General features: G+C 40.6%; 2 protein-coding genes across 2 annotated transcripts; both read left to right on the top strand.

Moving 5' to 3' along the window:
- Positions 1 to 555: 555 nt before the first annotated feature.
- Positions 556 to 8,683, top strand: LOC306732771 (sodium-dependent neutral amino acid transporter B(0)AT2-like; the record flags this gene model as incomplete). Its single annotated transcript, XM_079213931.1, has 11 exons — positions 556 to 775; positions 1,757 to 1,914; positions 2,348 to 2,468; positions 2,941 to 3,116; positions 4,720 to 4,830; positions 4,921 to 5,162; positions 5,385 to 5,568; positions 5,660 to 5,861; positions 6,022 to 6,181; positions 6,297 to 6,459; positions 6,788 to 8,683. The coding sequence occupies 11 exons, from the start codon at positions 556 to 558 to the stop codon at positions 7,037 to 7,039; spliced, it is 1,989 nt and encodes a 662-aa protein (XP_079070057.1). The 3' UTR covers positions 7,040 to 8,683.
- A 4,470-nt stretch (positions 8,684 to 13,153) lies between these two features.
- Positions 13,154 to 24,486, top strand: LOC306751034 (vesicular glutamate transporter 1-like; the record flags this gene model as incomplete). Its single annotated transcript, XM_079234545.1, has 13 exons — positions 13,154 to 13,215; positions 19,247 to 19,499; positions 19,774 to 19,892; positions 19,989 to 20,103; positions 20,217 to 20,304; positions 20,657 to 20,743; positions 21,388 to 21,524; positions 22,014 to 22,163; positions 22,330 to 22,462; positions 23,258 to 23,368; positions 23,585 to 23,712; positions 23,949 to 24,018; positions 24,197 to 24,486. The coding sequence occupies 13 exons, from the start codon at positions 13,154 to 13,156 to the stop codon at positions 24,484 to 24,486; spliced, it is 1,743 nt and encodes a 580-aa protein (XP_079090671.1).
- Positions 24,487 to 25,127: the final 641 nt, after the last annotated feature.

Genomic DNA, 25,127 nt, shown 5'->3' with positions numbered 1-25,127 from the left:
ACATTATTGCCGACATTCTCCTTTTTTCCTGCCATTTCCGGTGTTTCTTCTACCTCTTCGCGCACGACATTTGCCGGAGACAAGGTCAGTTAGGTTCAAGAGAAGTGTGTGTTTGCTGTGTTCACAGTGAGTCGAGACAAAGACAGACGGTCGTGGGTGTAGCTAGCGTCACTTGGCCATGTTGAAACGTCAGACACCGCAACTGACTATCATTAAAAGGGGAAATGACGTCAATGTTTGACAGCATTTCTGACGGACTACAGCAGTTTTAGTTAAGTGTACCTAATATTTTGTCCAGACACAAACACACACAGCACCAGAATACATCTGTTGTGATACAGCTCAAGTGGAGGCCACAAATGACTGTAGCATCCCCAAAAACAATTATTCAGCTGATGAAAAGTTTCTATAAAGAATCAACAGCATAACTGTTGATCGTCATGAATGATCAGCCACAGTATTACATATTCAATGCAGGGTTATGTGCTACTTCACAATCCACGTTCTGACCAGTGTCTTTCTTTTTTCTGTGTGTTTTGCTTTCTCCTGTATCAGATGGAGAAGCAGCCCCTGCCAACAGATGACGACAAGACCGGAACCACAGAGTCTGAGATGGACGGCTTCGCTGGCGAGGAGAGCCAGCAGGGCTCGTCTGAGCCTGTCGCTCGAGCAGGATGGAACAGTAAAATAGAGTATTTTTTGGCTCAGGTGGGATTCAGTGTTGGGCTTGGCAACGTCTGGCGGTTTCCATATCTCTGCCATCAAAATGGAGGGGGTGAGTGCCTATTATTGTCATCCATGTTAGATGGCTATCACAGGACACGTGGTTTTCCCACGGGACCAAACACAAATGTTGTGAGTGCAGAGTGCAGAGTTGCTTAATTAGTCAAGGTCATCATTGCATGGCGGCCGTGTGATGAAAGAGAGAGAGTACCAGAAAGAGCATGCGTGTAAATGGATTTACTACCAACGGCCTGCCTCCAAAATGAGTAGTACACACTTTAACAAGTTGTTTTATATGTATTAACTGTCTGTCAATACTGTTGCTCTGAAGTCTGATGTGCCAACATTTGGCTTACATCTGTTGCCCGGGGGAACAATGTTAACTCAAAGGAAAAATACTTGCACAACGAATTAATCGATTTTTGGTTTCCGACAGCCACAAGTTTGACTTTTATCTTTGGCGCCTTATGTAGAGACACACATGAAACTGGGGGCAAGAGACGGGCTGTGACATGCAACAAAGCTCCCTGGCTGAAATTGAACCTGGAATGTTCCAGGCTTTTTAAGCATTCGGTCACCATTTTTTTTTTTTTTTTAGATTTAAAAAAAATCAAAACAGAGCTTCACGTGTGTTATTTACCTTGACGGTTGTATAAACAAGGGGTGACACCAAATCGTTGATGATTCGATCTAAGGAGCCTGATTTGACTGCCAAGCTGAGTCATATTGCCACAGTGGCAGGAAATGGTTATGAAATGATCGATTACCAAAAAGAATAAATGCATGATTATTCGACAATCAGTCAATAGGCAAGACTTGACCAAACAGGTTTGACTGTTTAAATTCCTGTGGGGGAAACGCCTAGATAAGAGAAAAGAACACTGTGTTGCAGGTGGCAGTAATCAGATTGATGGGGGATTGAAAGAACACGATCTAACACAAACATCTGCTTCTCCTTTCCTTACGTTTTGTTCAAAGTATCAAATTGACGTGCTCACTTGTTAACTGAATGCTGGTTACCTCTTCTCCTCAGGATCTTTTCTCCTCCTGTATGTGCTGCTGATGCTGGTTGTGGGCATACCCTTGTTCTTCCTGGAGCTGGCCGCTGGTCAGGCCATCCGACAGGGCAGCATCGGAGTGTGGACGTACATTTCCCCCAGGCTGGCAGGCATCGGTTACTCCAGCTGCGTGGTAAGACAATGTTGGTTGAATGATTGACCCACCTACTATTAGACTGTTTAATCTATAATGTAAAATGTACTCAGGGTTTTGTGCTTCAGTCAGTAATTTCTTGTATGGCAGCGCAAGTTTTGACAATGTCTAGAAAAGTGAGGAAGCGATGGCAAATTTATCCAATTTGACAAAATAATTCTGAAGTAGTTTTAGTTGCTTTCGTTGCATTATCGTCTGTCTGTCTAGTTGAAACACGTTTCTCTTTTATCTTGATTGTCAGCATGCAACTGCAGCTGTAAAAAGGAGCACTTACTCTGTTCGACTGACAACATAGCCATGTACATTTTTTTTGTTTCACCTTTTTTGACGTATGATGAATGGCACAGTTACTCTTAGAAACATAACAACATTTTCTAATGAACTCTATAATATCGTTCTCAAATGTCCCCAGGTGTGTTTCTTTGTCGCCCTCTACTACAATGTGATCCTTGCGTGGAGTATTTTCTATCTCGGGAACTCGTTCCAGTACCCTTTACCTTGGAATCAATGTCCAAAACAGGGGAATGTAACAGGTAAACACACAACATTGAGGTTAAAAACAGATTTAAGGATCCTTTATGCAACATAGGGATGCACAACAAAATGCAATTGGAGACGAGTTGCAGCACAAAAAAAACTATCGTGCAACACAAAAACATTCTCTGGGCAGATAATATGGCTGACATTTTAACATTTTCCATCAACTTTGACTATGTTTGCGCGCCGAGTAACATGATGCAAACACGGACCTCTCATCCCAGAGTCCTGCGCTCTGTCTTGCGGTCTGCAGCTTGATCTTGGATGCAATGATGGAGCCAGGTCTCTGTAAAGATGTTGACAAAACAGTCACTTCCCGTTACTGAGTTCACCCAAAGTCTTATTTTTCTGCGACTGGGTCCATCTCGGCTCTCCTCTCCTTTCTGGGGCAGATGAGTTTTTAAGTATTTGCTGTGAGTCACATGTAAAACTAGTAATTAATCATCTTTTTTTTCCTTTTAAAACCAGTAAAAGAATGCGAAAAGAGTTCCCCCACATCGTATTTCTGGTACCGCAAAGCTTTGGATATTACAGACTCAATTGATGAGATGGGCTCTTTCAACCCTTACATCGTCTGCTGTCTGCTGGCGGCCTGGACCATCGTGTGCCTGGGAATGTTCAAGGGTATCAAGTCCTCTGTCAAGGTAACAGGGTGGTCTGTTGGGGCTCCTGCTATTGATTTGACTATCAATGCAGCTGAATGTGCTGTTCACAAGATGTGCTGTTTCTTGCTTATGTTGAACAGCTCTCAGATGCTTCAGTAGAGTTGTGATAATCAGGAACTTTGAACACTGTAACGACTGAACTGAAGCATTTTCTAGTCAGTGACTGGACGAGCTATTACTTGGAACATTACAGTTTTAAGGATTGTTTATCTTTGTTATGATGTGCATATAAGAGTCAGATGGTTCATATGGGTTGAAAACGGTGCTGGGAATCATCTGTGTGATTTAATTGTTTTCACTAAACACAATATTACATTACATTACACAAGTTGATTACCGTTACAGTGATTACTTTGGGCACTGGCGAATTGTTAAATAACAAAAATTTGTGAAGCAAAGCCCTTGATGAAAAAGACTGACATAATGACAAAACCGTATCCTGTGCTACATTGTTTTGGTACATTTCTGGTCAAATCCCAGTCATGTGTTGGGCTTAAATCTCAGGTGTTATTGCGGGTGACGTAATCTCTCTGGAATGTCTGGTTTAGAGGTTGACCCAATTCAAGTTGCAACATTGACCTTCTGTCCTAAAGTTTTTGGTGTTTTCTAAATGAACATTAGAACACATTATAATGAACAGCAACGCTTTTAAGACAACCTTTAACCAAAATTCTATCAGGTGGCATTTGTATTACGATATGTCACCATGTCTGGGGGTGGTTCATGTTTACTTAACAAACACAGGAATCTAACCCTGCCTGGAGCAAACATACTGCATCAGGTGTGGAAATAAAGATTTACTGGTGATGTTAAAGCTAATATCTGAGGGGAAGCTTAACACTGCTTAGTCTTGCATCAGGTGTTTCACAAAATTACTGACTTAATCATCTCTATTACAAAGGCCATATGTTTAGTGTATGACAAGCAGCAGGCTTTACACTTAAAGGGACAGTGTGTAGGATGTGGTGGCATCTAGTGATGTGGTTGCAGATTGCAACCAGCTGAACACCCCTCTGCTTAGTCCTCCCTTCTCAAGACTGCAGTAAGGCCAGTCGTCGAGGCAAAGCCATGATGATGATGCCGTTCACCATCCTTACCATGATAACACAACTTAAGGAGCAATGGAAGTCACGTTACCGCAGAACAGCTTGTCCACAGTGGACTCCGTGAAGAGTACCCACTCCTTTTGTAGGCTCCTTCCTAGCTCGCAATACTTCTTTTGTTTTCGGTGATTATACATTAATAAAAACAAAGTTATGAATAGTATTTTCTATTTTTGCTAACAAATCACTAGAAATGCTGCACACTGGCACTTTAAGATTAGATGAAACATAAGTTGTCTCAGTGGGGGGAAATAGTTGTTATAGCTGCAAAATTAGTAGGATTAAACAGGGAACTCACTAAAAGACAGTTCATATAAGAATATGGACAGTACCTAAGCAATTTAAGGAAAAAATAGGGAGCCACTTCAGAAGAGTTGTGCCTTTTTTATAACCCAAAGTGCCTATGTGCACAGGCAAAACCAACTAACTGACATCTGTGGATTCCTTTGTTATAATATTAATTCTTTGACACTTCCTAGGTGATGTATTTCTCCTCCATCTTCCCCTATGTTGTGCTGTTCTGCTTCCTCGTCCAAGGGCTCCTGTTGGATGGGGCCTGGGATGGAATTACCTACATGTTCTACCCCAAGGTATCTGCATAAAACGTCTGGTTAAGTGGAGAAAAGCGAGGCAGCTATGAATTATCTGACGTGCCTGTTGTTCCCTCTATGCATCTCTAGCTGGAAATTTGGGCAGACGTTCAGGTGTGGCGCCAGGCAGCCACACAGGTCTTCTTTGCTTTAGGTCTTGGTTTCGGGTCCATTATCGCCTACTCTTCCTACAATCCCAAGAACAACAACTGCCATCGTGATGCCTTCACTGTCGCCACCATCAACTTCCTCACATCTGTGCTTGCCTCTCTGGTGGTGTTTGCTGTGCTCGGCTTCCGCGCCAAAAACAAGGCGCTAGAATGTGTGGCCAGGTATGTTTCATCTAAGTATAAATGTTGAGTTATGCATAAAAACAAAACAACAACATGATGACTTCAATTGAAAGTCACGAGTATAGGAAAATGTATTTGTCCCTCACAGTGGTAGGGACCGTGGTATGCCCTCTGTGGCCAGCATCTGACATGTCGTAGTGACTTAGTTTGTTTAACTCATAAACTGCATCTTTACAGTGTGTTTTGTCTTTCTTTTCTTAGTAATATGGAGGCGTTATCAGAGCAGTTTCTCAATAGTAATGTGGACACAAACCTGATGCCAAGCTTCAACTATTCTGATCCCAGTTCTGTGGCACTAGAGGTCTACAGGGACTGGTTTAAACAGTTTGGAAATAAAATCCCTGGCAATTTAACAGACTGTGATCTGGAAAAAGAGATGCAGCAGGTAAATATTTAGTTATTGGACTAACTTTAATGCTTTCTTTCTTTTGTATTTGTTACATTAAGCTAAAGTTGACACTCTTGTTTGTTTTCAGGGAGTGGAGGGCACAGGCCTAGCTTTTATTGCCTTCACAGAGGCCATGTCACTCCTGCCTGGCAGCCCCTTCTGGTCCACGCTCTTCTTCCTCATGCTGCTCAACTTGGGACTCAGCACCATGTTTGGCACTATTGAAGGCATCCTCGCCCCGCTCACGGACCGCTTCAAAATTCTGGCCAACAACAAGACCAAATTCACAAGTAAACACCCTTTTCAAATTGTATTATTAAGTAGAGGAGGCGACAACTTAATACATGTTCCTTCTGAAGTTATTCAGAATAATCCACGAATGTATCCATTGGGCTTGATTGCATATGCAAGTTGTGCTTTATTTACCCTGCCATGTTGATGTTCTTGCAGTTTTCAGCTGTATCATGGGCTTTCTAATTGGCCTGCTCTTCAGCCAGCGTTGTGGGAACTACTTTGTGATGATGTTCGATGATTACTCCGCCACTCTGCCCTTGATTATTGTGGTGGTTTTTGAGACCTTCAGTGTGTCTTGGCTATATGGAGCTGATAGGTGAGGTCTATTTGTCTTAGCTCTAGAAAGCTTAAATTCAATGTAGATGTCAACTAATCAGTGTTCGAGTGGTAAACTCTCACAAATTGCATATTTTTCAACTGTGTTTCTGAAGGTTCCTTGATGACATTGAGGCAATGCTGGGCTGGCGTCCACATGTGATTTACAAGTACCTTTGGAAATACATCTGCCTGCTTGCTATGCTGGGGCTGCTGGGTGCCACCATCATTCGCATGTTCATCAAACGCCCCACTTATTTGGCATGGAACCGAGAGACGGTATGGATAATTGTATTATAAGAAGAAGAATACAACCGTAACATGTTAATGCTGAAAAGAAAACCAGCTATTTAAGATGGGATGGTGCGTTTCTGTTTCTGTTTATGCAGTTGGTTCAGTCCACTCGAGTCAGAAAACTATTTTCCCACCTATCTATGACATCAACAGCAAGACATGTTTAAGGGAAACGGCCTTTAAAAACTACAGCAAATGGTCTCTCCACACCTACTTCCCATACTGAAGGAAAGCATTGATGGTGTTTTTCTCTCTTGTGAAGCAGAATGGTTTTATGGTCTATGAGTGAATATTTGATTCCTTTTTTCTTCAGGCTTCCGAGCAGTACCTGGAGTACCCAGGTTGGGCTCTGGCTGTTTTGGCTCTTCTGATCATTTTCGCTATGATGCCCGTCCCAGTGGGCTTGATCCATGCCGTTCTGCAGGAAAGGACAAAGCGAACAGCCAGAGATACAGAGACTGCTGGTCAGTACTGCATTGTTAGCACTGATGACAACTGTGAAACGCCGATGACTGACATGTCAGAACTGAGTCAAAGAAACGGTACCGCTGCTTCCTCTTCCTAAACACTGGACAAGATGTTACACAGTGGAAATGGACCATCGGCACGCAATCAAAACTTCAGTGAGCCATTTTAAAGGACAATTGAATCTCACAGATTTTGGGGGACAAATGTTATTTTAATATTTAAAAGCTTTTCCACTTTTTTAAATTATTTGTATTTTTACTTAAATTAAGTCCAAAGTATCCAAAGGACAATAATAATAAAAAATGTATCAAAAAAATTACTGGCATAAAAATATGAAATAAACAACTTGGTGTTTGCTAATACAAGGTAGAATTTCCATTAACTGTTAATTGTTGTCCAAATGAGCAAAAATAATAGTTCTTAGTTTTCATTATAAGCCATAGACGTCCCGTCATTTCTTAATTTTGTACGGAGAGTTCACTTATCCAACTTTTTATCAAACTCTTTTCCAGACAAGTGAATGTTACAATTGTAATGAAAAATGGCGGCGTCTGTGTGTAAGGCAGCGATAGGATACTTTTCTACTGCACGATGGTGTCTAGTCAGATGCTGCACCTGTGCTCTCGCTGGATGTTGCTTCAGTGTTGGAATAATCAGGACGGCCAGTGAGCGAAGGGAAGATGCTGTTAAAGGAAATGGATCAACTACAGTTGTTCATGAGACTGTTACATCATGAAAGAGTAAATCCAGCTGTGTTGAGATTAACTACAGCTATTGGGCACAGTATTAGTGATATTCACTACATGGAAGTCATCTCGCCATGTTTACAGCTCAAACACCCGTCCCTGTTTTGGTTCTACAGTGTGGTATTATATTGTAGGTGTACTTTATGTCACAGGAGCATAGTGCAATTCATACAACAATTCCTACTACATATGTATGTATTTTAACGACCTCTGTTCAAACCAACCTGAAATCCAACTGCTTCTATACTGATTCGAAGCACTCGTTTTTAAGCTTTCTGGTGATTATTTTAACATCACCTTTTTCTTCTTTGTTATCGTGGTAAAAATATCAAGTCAGACTCTGAACATGAAAGTTTACATCATCTTGTCGGTACGAGGACTGTTGGCAGCTTTCTGCTGTTGGTCAAGTGATAGCATGGTACAAATATGATGGTTAACTCCAATTTTGTATGTAAATATGTATAAAGTACTTCTAGTAACTCTTCAAGAACAAATATAATTGCAAATATGTCTTTTTATTATTTGTAAATTTGCATGATACATTTTTCTTTTCTTAAGCTCGGATTTAGGAGGAAACCGGTTACATGTTTGAGTTGAACGAAGACACGGACCAGACAAGTACTCCTTTACTTCAGAGGGAAGTGTAGTGTAAGATAGAAGTAATGTTTATTTTGTAAAATGCTGTTGTTTTTTAGACTTAAATGATTGGTCATCATTGTCTTTTCGAGGTAAATTTTCTGAAAACAAAGGTGTAGTTTATTTTACATTTTCAGTGAGTTACTATCAAAATGAATTAACTTCATGTTGTCTGTGTATTTGTGTGTGTGTGTGTGTGTGTGTGTGTGTGAACCAAAAACAAGTGCCTTTAGATTTAATGGCGGACTTGAGCAACTTAGATTCCCTTTAAATTGTTTATGTGGACTGTACGTCTGCATAAAATGAATTTGTGAGAAAATGTAATATATTTTTGACATTTCAATAAACCATTTCTTTCAGCATGACTGTATTGAAATAATCTTTGCTGTTTGACATGCATCTTTAGCTTGCAATTTAAACATTGCTCAGACTTTCTCAAGGTCTCAAGTATTGACTGGTGAAATGGTGTTCTGTATTTATAGTAAGGGTGCCCTTTGATCGTCCACCGACCGTTATCTGTCTATTTGTTCTGAATGGTGTGATCGGTACGCTATAAAGACTGATCAGAAGGGTCAATCAAATTTATCTTGGAACTACTAAAATGTCTTCACCAGAGTTGTGTTTGTTTGTTGTGTGTGTATATATTTATATTTTATGTATCCATTAACATTAGAGAATTGAGAGTAGAGGGTGTCTTGTTGTCTATGCATTTTCTTAGTTTTTCTTTTGATTTCTTTGTCCAGAGAATCCCTCAGGTTGCTGGATTCTGTTATTTTTATAAGAGAGGTTTGTATTTCTAAATCTTAAAACTATTTAGATTTTGCATAATAGTTGTTGGGAACAATCATGAGATTGAATCAGTACATTTATGTGTCAGCAGGGAGCGCTGTTGCACTCATATCAGAGCATTTCTTTGCTGAATAAATACCCTTGTGTTGTGTGACCTGCAAACACAATTAAACTTAAGCTTATTTGGTTAGATTGCTCTTTTTCTGAATCACAGCTTTTGTTGTGATTGAAATGACCTAAATAAAATATATTAACTTGTTATGGGCAAGCAACCCCTGCCCTCTCTCTGTTTCCTTTTCAAACATGAAAATATTAGAACGATTACTAAACATTGTGCCAAAGCAGAACTACTGTAAAAGAAAAGCTGTTAAATTGTCCCTTTGTCTGACTCGACATAACACTTACATTTTCATGTGTGTATGCGTAAGTGGAAGAGTACTCTCAGGTGTGCTCTTGGAAATATTAGGTGTCGGGGGAGTTCGGTTGTCTTGGATGCAGCCTCACATCAGTCAGCCAGAAAGGCAGAGAGAACAGGACCAACACCCGGCAGAGAGACGCACAACACTCACTCGCTTCGACTTCAGGTAAGTCATGATAAGATCCGTTTTAAAATGTTAAAACTTGCCTTTGAATAACAGTGGAAGTGTTTTGGGGTGTATAGTATAGAGATGTTTTGTTTATATATACTGGGACAGTATAACTATGAACAACAAGCTGTAGCGCATGAAATACAACTGCAATATAGTTTTTACTATTATTAAACTCCACAGTTGGCAGCAAAGAGAAAGCATGTATATAACAAAACAAGTAGAAAACCTTCAGATACAAATGCTATTGTTGTTTTCATTGATTATATGTTTGGCAAGCATCTTAATATTCACTTGCTGCCGTACCAGTGGATGACCCACATGGCGGGCCTTGCCGCTCTCTGCCTGCTGATGGCGTTTCCACTGAGCAGCTCCCAGAGTACCCTGCAGGACTTAAACGCCCATCAGGCCCCGGCCGCCCCTCCTCCCCCACACATACGCGACCTACTCAGAAAAGAGGAAACCACTCATTTAAATGCAAAGCGAACATGTAAGTGCAGTTTAAAGAAATGCGTTCAGTACAACTGTAAATATTCGCAGCAAAACAGAATTTGGGTGAGAAAGGTCTGACTGAAGGTCATTGTGCCTCCACAGATGGCCATGTGGACAAAGATAATGCCAAAGTGGGCCTGTTCATCGCTGCGTCCATGGGAACCTTCGCTCTGATGGCTGCAGTGTACTGTATCTACAACAAGTTCTACACCAAACACCAGTACCTGCACACCCCGCTTGACGATGACTTGGGTAGATACATAGACTTTCATTAAATTATTGTTGCATTAGAGCTTCTTTCGGTCTTACACTTGAGGAAACTTGGCTTCATGGACTGTCAGTAAAATAAATAAAGCTATCTTATCTGCCTTCACTACAAAGTGGTATGACTGCAGATCAAACTAAAACAAAAGTGACGGCTATGAGCATAGACACTTCTCTCTCTCAGTGATACAAGGAAGCTAAAGATTGAAATACAGACAGTCTCCTCATTAGCAGACACAGAGAGAAGACCGGACTTGTCAATATCTGATCTTTTTCCTCTCTCGTCTCTTGGGTATTGTTTGCTGTAAAGTATCACAGGCAGGCTGGGTTATTAAACATCAGCATGCTGTATTGTGTTTATGGACTTGCAAAATGACTTCCTGGAACTGAAGCACTTCCTGCTTGCTGTAATTTGGAGGCACTAATAAATTATGTGTAGCTTTAATAGTAGAGATACAACCGCAAATGTGTTAACACAGTAGATACATCTAATAAAATGTTAACAGGAAATATCTACAACTTTTAAAAGCAGTTCCTTTCTATCTGTCTGCAGATTTAACCCTAGACCCCATGGACCCTCCCCCCGTGTATTTCTACGCCTCTGCTGGCTCCAGTGTGGTGGATGTGCAGAGACCTGGTTACGGCTCGCTTTCGGACACCCCATCCATCATATCGGTGCCACCGTGCCTGTCTCCTCCTCCCTCTGCCATGCCCTTTCCTCCCGTCTTCCGCTCCTCTCACTCTCTGAGAACTATATCAGCGAGGGATCTGGAGAAAGGCTGTATCTGATATTGAATGCTTGGTGGTGCGAGACTTTTGAATGTAGTTGTTCTTTGAATGTGCACAATGTTTTCCAATATCTGTACACATCAAAGTTTTAATTTTTGAAGGCAAATTACTTTGCCCTTCTAGAAATGAAGGGACTTATTCAGTGGCATTTGGTGGTAGAATAGATACGGGAGAGTCCTGTGATGCGATATCAGAAGTATCTCCACCACCTGCTGCAATTGCTAAATCTGTTACGATCGTCAACCATAGACCTCCTGACCTGTTGCCCTTTAACTGCCCACAGCCACCACCAAATCTGCCTTTAATATTTACCTTTGCAACATGACCTTATGTATACTGCAGTCGTACATTAGCTACATTAAACTACATCTTTCCTGCACCTTATCTAATACCGGCCACCCTTTCAGTAGTTGGTATACTAGAAACGAATAAACTTTCCAGTTATTAAAGAAATGTTGTCTCGCTTATTTCTAATTACAGTCCCTTGTTACATATACCACATCAGATTGAATTAGAATAATTTGTTCCTAACATTAATGGTAGCTCTCTGCTATTGAAGTGTCCTAGTAAGCCTTCACAATGAGCCGGCATGCACGACACCTGGACCCTGAAACTGATGCGGCTAAATGGAATTAAGCCGTCATTGATTATTGTATTTATACCTGGGACATGTCACATGTCCTCTGTAATAATGGCCTATTGCCTGTTTCTTTCATGGACATTTATTCCGGACTCAGCTACACCATAGGTTGCAGATATCAGAATACAAAAATAACGTTTGCACCTCTTCTCATGATGTTATGATTAAAAAAAAGAAGTAAATTAAAGACTTTCAAGTTATGCATTCAGTAACATTTTGAACATATTGATATGACACATTGTAGTTGGAAGAAAGGGAAATACACACTTAGCTGCAATGCAATATTTTTCTTTTACACACGTTATTTGTCAATATATCACTAATATAAATATAAAACTGACCTTTTGGTCCGTTTTTTCTCCATATTAGTTAGTAAAATGAACTCAAATGGCCGAAATGTGATTCACTGTCTTTTCTACGGCAACTAGAGAAAGCAGAAATTGTGGCAGCTCTGCCACTGATATGACGTTTATGAAGGACGCATTGCTGAGACGAGAAGGTAGAACCACAACAAAACTGACGTTTTTAAAATCCCACTATTCTTGTTTTCTATTGCTGATCTATAGTGTTTTGTTGTTGTTGTTTTAAATCGCATGTCAATTAAATTCAGATAATCGCCAACCCAGAATACATGGCAGCGTCCCGGGAACAGCCTGCCCCTCCCGCATATACAACCTGGGAACTCTGATAATATGCTTCGATCGGACAGTGTTTACTCTGACTGTCTCCATTCAAGTCGTGCGTCTCTCCAAGAATAGACGGTGCTTGAAAAGTCAGTGCTTAAAACGCCCGACTGGCTGCGAGGAAGGAAGTGACATGTTCCCTTCCATTCCACTCACTACACACACTTGGAGAGATTAGCGCGCAGGCAACGGTAATCTGGTTTCAGGACCACGGCCAGAGACACCGTTTGGCCACGGATCCTGTCGAAAGTTGCCTCCAGCGAGCTCTGAACCTTCACGGAGACCAACGAGTGTGAGGAAGTTAATTTGGACATTAAGAACTCTGTTAAACGATAGACAGACAATGTCTGCTCGGTTGAATTGATATAAAGGCATTTGAAGCAGATTAAACCTCCGTGTCGCTGACTGCAGTTTCCGGTGCACAGGAACCTGCGGGTTAAGGAGTCCAGCGATCAAGTAAAATCAAGTTTTTCTTTTTGTATGTGTGAGTGACAAGGACGGGGCGGAGGGGGTAGAGGAGAAGGCTGTGCGCTCAGTCGGGAGCGCGCAAATACTGCACATTGGTCGGATCCTGGAGTCGTGAGGATGGAGATCCGACCGGACAGGTTTAAAGTCGCGGCAGCCAAGACTCTCGGGAAAATATACGGGTATGTAAAATCTGTCTGGGACAAATTACAACAAGAACGTGTTGAAAAGCTAACGGCGTAATTGCCTTGCTATGTTAACAAGAAAGTTCATATTTTCCAATGAATACTGCCTACAATCTACATTAAAAACCTGATTGTATTACGAGTAATGGCTTTCAAGGAGAAGAAGAAAACTGCTCCTTTGGAGATCAAGGTGTCCAGAGGCCTGGATTATGGGGTTAGATGACCTGGCACAACATCTGTCCCTCTATATGCTACTGAATCTGGCACATGAGACATACAAGATGCAACTGCTTTCATTTAGTTTATGAAGAAAAGTTACAAATATTGTTTATGAATACAAAATGCGTTGGAACCTAAATTGGTCTCCCAAAGTATCTTTCTCCTTTGTTCCAGAGAAATAATCAAAGACAATGAAGGTTTCATTTTAGCCTGAACACTGTCGTATCGGTGTAACACGAAGCGTTGGATCGATAGCTGGATTAATTTCTCCTCTGTATTTTTGCATTGCTGTCACATTGTTAAATTATGGAAGCGTTTGCAGGGTTGCAGGTGTATCTGGCAATGTATTTACATGTGTTCACTTTGCACAAAGTAGGCTACGTTTGCCCGTTTTACCAAATTGAATGAGAGTGACTTTCTGTTTAATGTCAGGCACGATGTGCGGCCTGCTATGTGTCACCTTATGGAACAGTATAGGCAAGGCAAGGCAAGTTTATTTGTAAAGCACATTTCAACAACAAGGCGATTCAAAGTGCTTCACATAAAACGATTAAAAGCATCAAAACATAATGCAGATTTAAAAACAGTTAAGAAAACATTAAAACAGTCAAAAAGCTAAATAACAAATAAAGGTTGGATAAAAGTTGCAGTTGCAGTTTAAGAAATAAACTGCACTACAACTTTATTTGTATAGGACCTTCATTAACCCTCAAAGGCTTCAAAAGCTGAGCAGCAAAACTTGTGATGGTGGACAAGGGCGGAACTCATGTTTTACTTCATGTGGGATTTTAGACTCTCAAGACACATGGCGGAATGAAATCAAGTGAGTTTATGAGAACTACACAAACAGTCCTGTTGGCAAAAAAGAAGCGTAACACATCTTCCCTGCTGAATACGTGAGGTAGTCAGGAGGAGTCTGGTCAGTGATAGATATCTGAACGTGAGAAGGTATTGATGAATTCCCCTTCCTTCCTCTCGGGATTTGATGGAGCGTCTAAACACTTAAATCCTCTCCAGAAATAGCCTCTGCTCGTCCAAGCTGTCGGCCCACGTAAATCCCTGCAGGCCACACACACCTTGGACACCTCTCTCTCTCTCTCTCTCTCTCTCTCTCTCTCTCTCTCTCTCTCTCTCTCTCTCCTGCGTAAGTAGCCCGACAGCTAGTCATCGAGCCCCCCCACCCCCCACCCCCTTCTTCAGGGCATCTCACAGCTGGGATTAGGCAACTCAACCCGCGACAGAGAGCCCGCAGCGGCCTAAATGCTTTCATTTCCTTGGAGCGCACGTGCGCAAGTGGCACCGTGCTGCCGTGCGTAACGCGCACCGGCCTGTTCCCCGGTGCTGCTCTCTGCACGCAACGTGCTTAACAGGCGCTCAGAGGGAAAGACATGAGGCATTGCCGTGTTGACTCTTCGTTTTGAGTATGGAGCCGGTCAACAGCATAGCAACCCTGTAGATTTCAGTTATAACATCAGCTTTATTCTGTTAATTCTTTTAAATTAGTGTTGTTATTGTTTTATTTAACTCTGCCATTTTTTTAAACTATGGTCCTTTGTTATTCAACTATTTATAATATGTATTTAAATCACCTGAAGTCAAGACAAAACAGAAGCATGATCTCATTGAAGTAGAACTCAAAGTCTCCTGTCATTCAGCTATTTATATCAGTGCTGCAATGAACCATCAGTGCAAAACCTTAAAATACTCAATTTGCTGTTTTCCTTTGCAAAACAAGGACAACAGAATATTTCCACATTTGAGAACCTTAAGCAAGAGGATGTTGGGATTTTTTACATTAAAAAAAACTGTATCATTTCTATATAAATATTTCCAAATAAATACAGTGCAATTCCCCTCGGTTCTTCCTGCATCTCATTCCTGAGGCTCTTGCCAGATGAATTGCCCTTATCCTGTCTAAAATAGGATTTGTATGAGGTCTCTCAGCGAATACAGAATCAATCAATTTGTTTAACTAATGCTAATGATCTCCAAATGTACTTATTTTGTGTGACTTTCTCACATTCTCACTCCGAATTGCTTTTCCACCAATCTACGGCAGTTATTTGACTCTCTTCTATCCGATCAATGATTCCAAGCTGTTTTACCAAGCTGTTGACCGGCCCTGACATTTGTCCTTGACGTATGAATTAAGAGATTAACTCAGACAAAACCAGGAATACTCACTGAGTACAATAGGTCACGAGAATTCAGCTTTCTGCACGCTTTCCAGATTCAAAACTGAGCACCTTTCTTATTGAGTCAAACGGTTCACATAAGCGGCCCAAACATTTCCTCATGGTGTGACGAGGGCAACGGAGAGAACGTCAGGTAGCTTGTGAGGATTACAAGGGCTTTTCTTTAACTCAGGGCCAGACATGAAAAGTCACTGCAGCAGATACGATATGTGCTGTGTGTTGGCTATTGTATTGCAGAGATAGAAAACTCCTTCGTGTGAGAGACGATGCATGAATCAGGGGAGTTGACGATACAAGGCAGGGATAGAGATGAAGAGGAGACAGGAAGAATGAAGACAGAAGCCCGCCCAGACAAAAATAGTCCAAGAGAGCCATAGTTATTAATAATTCAAGAGTGAGAATCATAAATACTTGATCAGTGTCGAAGACTGTTAGAACCTCTGCTTACAGTATACTAATACAGCTTATATGTTTGATAATTGTGGAGCTTTTATTTCCAAAGTTCTGATTACTGATTTTAACCGCTCTGATAAGGTTTGTTGGCAAGAACACAAAGACCAGTCTTTTTCTCACTCAATATTTTGCTATCCATGCATTTTTAAGTCTCTATGGGAAATACATCTCCTGACGCCAGAGCTTCAATAATGGCTGTTTAAAGATCACCTGCTGCTTTTCTTTCCCTGGTATATCAGAATTGTTATTGTCCTCGTTCCTGATAAAGCGGTGACATTCTGGTTTAGGACAGGGTTCGTTAGAGTGGAGAGTATCTAAATTCAACACAGCCCACAGCGGAGAGAATAAAACTCCATTCTGAATTAGTTGGAAAGGCCTCTATGTAAGCAGGATGAACAAAATGAGTGAGGCTCGTGTCGCAATGATGCTGAAAACATGTGTTTTGTACTAACGAAGAGATTTGGGATAGGTGTTAAATCTCTGCATCGTCAAACATCTGATGAAAGATCTGCGGAAAAAATTATAATATATATAATCTTGAAAATAAATAGATGATGTAAATAAAATAACATATACAATAAGGTAGAGAGGGAGTTTGCTTGTTTGCCGTAAAATAACTTAAATCCTATACTCAATGCACACTATGAAAATATTTTATTTTCATGGCACAGTTTTTAATTTTCTCTCCACAATTTAAGGCTACTGGTCCGTGAGTGTTTTAGCATACCTTCAGTCACACACACACACACACACACCCACACACACACACACACACACACACACACACACACACACACACACACACACACACACACACACCAGTCTCCTGTTAAAACATGAAGTGGTCTCACTGTTGGTTTGGTCGTCATTAGGATCAGTGTCATAATGCAAAAGAGATTCACTGTGATCGCATCAACCACGTTTACCACACAGATGCATTAAACTTTGGATAAGGTTCTCACACACGGCGGCCCATTGAATATACCTATAGAGGCTGCACATACAATAAAAGATTGAACTATTGCCTCATACTTATTTGCTTTTGGCACGTGCATTATCCCTTATTGCTGGCTCTGACTGGTCGACACACAATAGAATAGTTTAAGGTGTGATTAGTTATTTTGACATGGCATGACACTCAGTACATTTTATTCATAGTTTTATAGCTGTTTTGGCTTTTTTATTTTGTTGTTGTCGTCTTTGAGGTGATCTAAAGTTTTAACTTTGGCTGCTACATTTAGTATAGTCATTAGTGACAAGTTGTCATCATATATCACTTCTTTACTAAATATATAGTCATTATCTGACTTGTTCAAGTGATTGGTTAGAGTTTAAAGTCCTCCGTGCACACACTTAAGTTGGGAAAATTGCTTTTAGTGTTTGTGCCTTGCACACTTGGAACATTTTACAACACAAAGGTTAATTTAAAACCATGATTACAAACTACTCTGCTCTTGAATGGGAATATTGTGTTTTACTTTCTTCTGTGTATTTATTTTTGTTTTAATTATACTCTCAACATCATTGTAAATGAGGGCATCACATGTCCTTGAAGATTTCTCATGGTTTTAATAAAGGTTGAATGAATAACAGAATAGCATTGAAATGTAAGTGGTAGTTTGACCCAGCACTGACCTATTGCACATATGCCACTGTTTAATTTCAGTACGTTTGTTGGATTTTCAAGCCAACCATGATGAATGCTCACAATAGCCACTGTGGGTGTAGGCTACTGGTATTAATGGTTTGCCCAGTGGCTTAGGTCAGTCATAATACACTTAAATGTGGTTAAGTTCTAGCCCAGGATCCTGGTCACTTTTCCTGTCCTGTACAACCAGCTGTAAAATAGAGTAGTCTATAGAATACATGCCCATCCCCCAATCCAAGCATTATTCATGCTCTGCACTGTTGGGTGTTGTATTTTGGCTAAAAGCTGCAGGGCTAAGTGGACTGATATGTACTCTCATGTATGTGTCGCTCTATGGTGGATGTGAATTACAATTAAAGGCCACAGGGATGTTTGCTTTTAACGTTTACATGTATGTATGACAAACTAAATATGTACAATAAATACAGCTGTGATCAGGCTCTTTGCTCCATCATTTGGAACTGCAGAGCTTGAGTGTGTGTGAGAACTCAGCGTTGCACTGCAATGTTTAATAGATGACCTGCTGCCTTTAGATACATATTTGATGCCTGTTAGACTGGAGGCTGGAAGAGGTCATGGTTTCTCAGGGTTTCTCAGCAACCATATGAACACAGGTTATAGACAGAGGCAGAAAAAGAGTAAAGTTAACCTTGTTTGGAAGCAGAAGAGGAGCATGGATGCACCAGGCTGAAACAGGTTTTTTATTTTACTCGGACTGTATTCTTCACTGTCTGCCGGCTCTGTCAGGAGACAAATGTCTGCAACAACAATACCCAATTCATTAACACCTTTAGATGACAGGATAAGTCAAAGTTATGTCAGCAAGCTCCAGTGGTGGTAGGCGGACAGATAACTGTGCCGACTGTCTCTTGTTAAGATGTTACCAGTCAAATTGACAGCGAGAAAGATTGTCTGAACATCTTTTATTGAGCCAAGCTGTCAGTCTGCAAGCCTTCAGAACAGGATCTGTTCTCACTGAGTTTAGAAAAAAAAACTTGGATTGCTCACCGTCTGACTGACTGCTCTAAAAGAAAATCATTAACATAAAAATCTCAGAGTAAACTAAATGTTTATTTTTTTGAGGGCTCAAAACAATTTTTAGAGTTGATGGCCGGTTTTCTGGCACACTAAACACATTTGGAATATCTGTTTAGTTCAATGAATCAGCAAACTGCACACTGACTCATATGTCAGTATGTTCTGTTGTGTATTGTCAAGCTGTCCTGGTAGCAACATTGCTATCAGTTGAGATATTTCAACTGATAGAGTGCCCAGGCAATCATGTCAAACAAATCTCAAGCAGACAAAACAGACATACAAGGATTCAGGATATATCAAAGTTGAACTATTCAAATTAACTTCTTAAGAAAACAGATTCACCAGCCCTTCACACAGTTTACTGTGTATATTTCTGTTACAGGACCAAGTGTCTGACTTGAATCTAAACTACAATACCGTATATATTAAATGTTCCATTCAATCCTTTCGGGGTTTTCTAATCCCTTCTGAACAGAGCTCTTGAGAAGAAGCAAGAAAATGGCGAGACTATCGAGCTGTCGGCGGAGGGCCGGCCGGAGCTGGTGGAGGAGAAGGAGTTGCCCGTGGTGGACTGCACATGCTTCGGCCTGCCCAGGCGCTACATCATCGCCATCCTCTCAGGCTTTGGCTTCTGTATCTCCTTTGGTATCCGCTGTAACTTGGGCGTGGCCATCGTCAGCATGGTCAACAGCCACACCGTCTTTAGAGACAACAAGGAGGTCATAGTGGTGAGTGGCAGTGGTCTACAACAGCAAGTGTTCATGTTGTGTTTTCAGATCATCTAATTATTATTTATGCAGATATAAGTGTTGGTGAAACACACTCTACCACCAAAAGCCTGTGGATTCCTCAGATTTTTGTAGTTTGAGATAGTAATCCCACTTAATCTAATGACCGGTATTACTGTCCGTTCTGGTACATAACACATAGATATATACGTGCACGTGCAGATCACCTCAGTGCATTTAAGGGATCAAACTCTAATTAAATTTGTCCAAACAGAAAGCTCAGTTTGACTGGGATCCAGAAACAGTGGGAATGATCCATGGTTCCTTCTTCTGGGGATACATAGTAACCCAAATCCCAGGAGGGTTCATCTGTCAAAAGTTTGCAGCAAACAGGTCTGTTAATTCACCATTTATTGTATACCAGGGGTAATGTACATTCTTGTAAACATACTCATTATCTCTTCCTGTCTCTATTCTTTCCTGTTCCAGAGTTTTTGGCTTTGCTATAGTGGCCACGTCTTTCCTGAATATGCTCATCCCTGCAGCAGCACGGATGCACTTTGGCTGTGTTATTCTTGTCAGAATATGTCAAGGACTTGTGGAGGTGCTTGACCATATAGCTTGCTCATAAACACAATACATTTGTACCAAGAAATATTTCAATTTCCATTTTATTTGAAACATTAACATGATGTCTTTTTCTTCGCTATCTCACAGGGGGTTTCATATCCAGCTTGTCATGGCATTTGGGCAAAATGGGCCCCACCTCTTGAAAGAAGTCGCCTGGCCACGACAGCCTTTTGTGGTGAGTCCGTTATCACTGTAATTAATACATTAGTTAATTTAAAGAAAATGTATCTATGTATTTAACGTTTCAGTTATTTTTTGCAATAAAAAATGCAACAATTTGTTGGTTCCAGTTTATTTGGGTTTTGGACTCATTGATCAAACAACACAAGCAATCTGAACATGCAATACTTCACTATTTTACTATAGTAAAACTTTCGTGATTCCTGTTGCTCTGAGTTTGTACTCATGGTTGAAAGTCGCTTTGGATAAAAGCGTCAGCTAAATAAAATGTAATGTATTGTAATTTAAAAGTTTAATTGAAATGAATTAAAATGGCAGCCCTAAACACATGCTTTTCTTTGATCTAGGTTCTTATGCTGGGGCTGTGATTGCCATGCCATTAGCTGGAATCCTGGTCCAGTACTCAGGATGGTCATCAGTCTTCTACGTCTACGGTACGAGACCTTTGTCCTTCCGGCTGGAGACTAACAAAATTAAATATATATACTTTACACTGAGGCTACTTTTTTCGGACCAAACTATAACTTGGGAAAATACACATTATCTTTAGTTACAATATAATGTATTTAGTTACAATATAATGTGATTGTTGCCATAATAAACATGACAACAGAGTTCTACGGTAATTAGTTGGTTAGTGACAACAACTATGCACAAGATTAAGTAACACAGCAGATGCTGACATACTGAAAGAAGGACAAGGAGACTGCAAAAGGCAAGCATCATACATATGAGAACCAGAAAAAAACTAGTCCAGTCATGTTACAGTTTACATCCATGTCTCTCCAAATGGTCATTACTTTTACTCTATTAGACATTTGTGGGAAATTGTCAAAAGTAGGTGTGTTTTGTGAAGTCACCGTGACCTTTGAACAACAAATCAGTTGTTTGAGTCCAGATGAAAAAATTCCTTACGGTGTTCCCGAGATAGTGTTCCAAGTTCAACATTTAATCCAAGTGCATGCCGAGGCAGCAGCTATAGTCAACGTGTCTCCTTGTTCTTTATGACCTTTCTTTCCAGTTTTGACACTTACATTGCTCTTTCCTCTTTCTCCTGCCTGTCTTCTTCCTCCCCCAGGAAGCTTTGGGATCATGTGGTATTGCTTCTGGTTCCTGGTGTCTTATGAAAGTCCAGCAGCCCATCCTACCATCACAGAGGAGGAGAGAACTTATATTGAGGAAAGCATTGGAGAGTCATCCCAACATACAATCACGGTCAGTACATAGAATAGAATTGTATAATACAATTCAAACACTGTAACACACCACTAATGTGTCCTGCCCTGTTATTTACATGTCCCTCAACTGAATGTGAGCTGCTGGTGTTTAATGTAAAATGTTAACATAAGGACGAGACTGCAAGTAGATTTGAATGAAGAGAGGCTAAACAAGCACAGCAATGTAAGAGTAATAAGGAAGTTAGCCTGGATGAAGAGGGTGTGAAACGTCGTGAGCCATTTCTAATAATAGCATACTAGACTGAAATGAAAGCCCAGATAAATTCAGAAAGTATGTATTCCAACCATTATTCTATTGATCACAATGTGCTGTTTTTAATTTATGCCCAGCATAAAATCCGCAAAAAATATACACAATTGGTCATTAATCCAGTTAAACAGCTGTACATTTGAGAAAAAAAGCCAGAGGCTTAAAATTCTATGACGAAATCAGTGAAATAAGTAACTTATTTTTGCTGCGTTACAGAAATTCAACACGCCGTGGAGGGCCTTCTTTACATCCATGCCAGTGTATGCCATCATCGTGGCAAATTTCTGCAGAAGTTGGACTTTCTACTTGCTTCTCATCAGTCAGCCTGCATATTTCGAAGAGGTGTTTGGGTTTGAGATAAGCAAGGTAACAGAAACCAGATGTGGTCATGTGCATTGTACTGCACCAGGAACAAACGTTGCCAAATGTCCAATAACATGACATTATGAAATCAGAAAGCTCTTGAAAGTCTTTTTCCAGGTTTGGTTCGGTTACATCTAAATATTGTTTTCTTTGTCTCATCTCTCTTTAGGTGGGCCTAGTTTCTGCACTTCCTCACCTCGTCATGACCATTATCGTGCCCATTGGTGGCCAACTTGCTGACTATTTGCGCTCCAACCAAATCATGACCACCACTAACGTCAGGAAACTTATGAACTGTGGAGGTGAGAAAGCACATTTAGAATTGCAGAAAGGGGTATGCATAGCTGTAGTACACAATCAATATAGCTCACTTGCTGTGCTCTTAATAGCAGCTCTTTCCCCCACAAAAAACTGTAGCCATATCTGATGTAACATAAATATATTTTTGTCAGAAGGCTGATTCAGTCTTGTGAAACTGTACAGAACGTTATTGGCTAATGGTGGGGTTAACTACAGTATTTAGTCAGCTGTACTGAGAAAAGAGTTGCTGCATAAGGGAAATGATGACTCTCTGTTAAGCAGAAGTCCTGCTTCTGTCGGCTATTTTTGAACTCGAGATAAATCGATAGCAAAGTGAAATTGAGAAGTATACAGTGTACATATCACTTTGCGGGAAGCTGTCAGTACTGGGCAAACTTAAGATTACTGTTCAGTCAACAGCATTTCATGAAACAGGAGAAGAGAAAGGGGTGAAGAAGACAGACTTAAGTTGACTTAAATTAGCATGTTGCATTGAGACTTAAAGGGATAGTTATGGTCTTTTGAAGTGGGGTTTTGTGAGGTACTTATCCATAGTCAGTGTACTGCTGACCTACAGTACAAGCAGACAAGAGTACCAGTACAGGAGCTAAGCAATGTGTACTACTGAAAACGTATTTTAGCCACGTAAAAGTAAGACTTACCTAAAAGAATCACACACTGAGTACCTTATTTAACCACACTTCCAAATTACAGAACTTTTGAATGATAATTAATGTTTTCTAATAACACGTTATATCCATTCTCTGTTTTGATTCTATTTCACTTGTCTACATCAGGGTTTGGGATGGAGGCAACCCTGCTGCTGGTGGTGGGCTTCTCTCATACAAAAGTTGTTGCAATCAGTTTCCTGGTCCTGGCTGTCGGTTTCTCTGGCTTTGCCATTTCAGGTGAAACCACGTTTTTTAATTACTTTTTTTTTTTTTTTACTGGTTACTAGTGGTAGTAGTTATATTTTGTATCAATTCATCTACATTACCCCCACCAATAAGCCCCTTCTGTATGGAGGATATCAACTTTTTCAAGTACAATTTGTAGTGTTTGTTGTGTATGTATAACGTTCCTATCATGTATGTGCTAATGTTGTATTTATCCTTCTTCAAAAGGTTTCAATGTCAACCACCTGGACATTGCACCACGATATGCTAGTATCCTCATGGGTATCTCCAACGGTGTCGGCACTTTGTCTGGTATGGTTTGCCCACTTATTGTTGGTGCCATGACGAAGCATAAGGTGAGCGCTTGTGTTGTAAAATACATGATCAAATACATTTCTGTTCTTATTTTGTTGTCTGAAGGAGTGTTTTTATAATTACCATGGATTATTCCACAAACATGTATGGTGCATGTCCTTAAATTGTTAGAGCTTAAGTTTCTTTGAGTAAAAGGTATACAGAGTACAGGCTCATTCATAATGCTCATGCTCATAATGCTCTTTCTCTTCTTCTTCCTCTCAACCTACTTTGACAGACGCGGGAGGAGTGGCAGGGAGTGTTTCTTATTGCCTCGCTTGTTCATTATGGAGGTGTTATATTCTATGGTGAGTACGACTTCTGTTTTCACTAATATTTCCAGAACCGGCACATTACAGCGTTCAAGTATGCAACAATCTGTGCATTGATCTTAATGCAATCTGCTGTAGTTAGGTTGTCATAAGCCTGAATACTGTGCAACAACTCTGTATCTAACGGATTGATCATGTCTCTGGGCCGCTGCAGGCCTCTTTGCATCTGGAGAGAAGCAAGCTTGGGCAGAGCCGGAGCAGCTGAGTGATGATAAATGTGGCATCCTTGATGAGGATGAGCTTGCAAACGAGACAGAGGAGCTGTATCGCACAAGCGGTGGGGGAGGCTACGGAGCCATGAACCAGGGAGCAGATCCCAACGGAGCCGGAGGCAATGGGGGAGGAGGAGGCTGGGTCTCAGACTGGGACAAAACGGAGGAGTATGTCCAACCAGGAACCAATAATTACCTTTATGGAGGAGGGGGGGATCAAGAGTTAACATAAAACCTGCAGATCTTCTGCACATAGCCTTTAGTGAGGCAGAAACAGTACATCAACAGCGTGGAGTTTCACCTGATGGCTTGAAGAACTTTGAAATTGTGGAATAAAATCGGACCATTTTTCAGCAAGTCTGACTATATTATCATAACTGAACTGAATCCAAAGAGACTCCACAGTGGAGGTGAAGACATTAGTAAATGTAAAATGTGTGTTTGTGTGTGCAATTGTGTACCTTGTGTGACAGACAACCTAAGTAAGAGTGTATTAGGACTCATCACCCTCCCTGCAATCTTTCTCGGAGGACGGTTGTGTTTTAGGCCTGCTGTGGCTTTCTTTGGTGTTTATTCACTGTAATAATTGTAGAAATGTCTATATTATCTGACAGGATTTCATTTGTATGCCTCTCACTTGAATAATTACAAATCTTTCGACGCACATTGGTCACATGCGCACTTCTGTCGTTTGTTTAAAAAACTATTGAGCTTGAAATCAACTCATAAATTGTTGTAAAACGTCTGCAACCAAAAGTATGCCCCTCTAATGAAGCTAAAAAAAGTTAAAATCACCAAAACTGGTTTTCTACATGGTTTTCACACAATGTTTTAAAAGCTGTTCTCCTAAAAACAATGTTAAGTCTGGTCCTT

The sequence above is a fragment of the Taurulus bubalis genome (genome assembly GCF_910589615.1).
Source record: "Taurulus bubalis genome assembly, chromosome: 2".
NCBI classification, from domain to species: domain Eukaryota; kingdom Metazoa; phylum Chordata; class Actinopteri; order Perciformes; family Cottidae; genus Taurulus; species Taurulus bubalis.
Note: the sequence above shows the minus strand (reverse complement) of the source record. Positions and strands in the feature narration are given on the sequence as shown.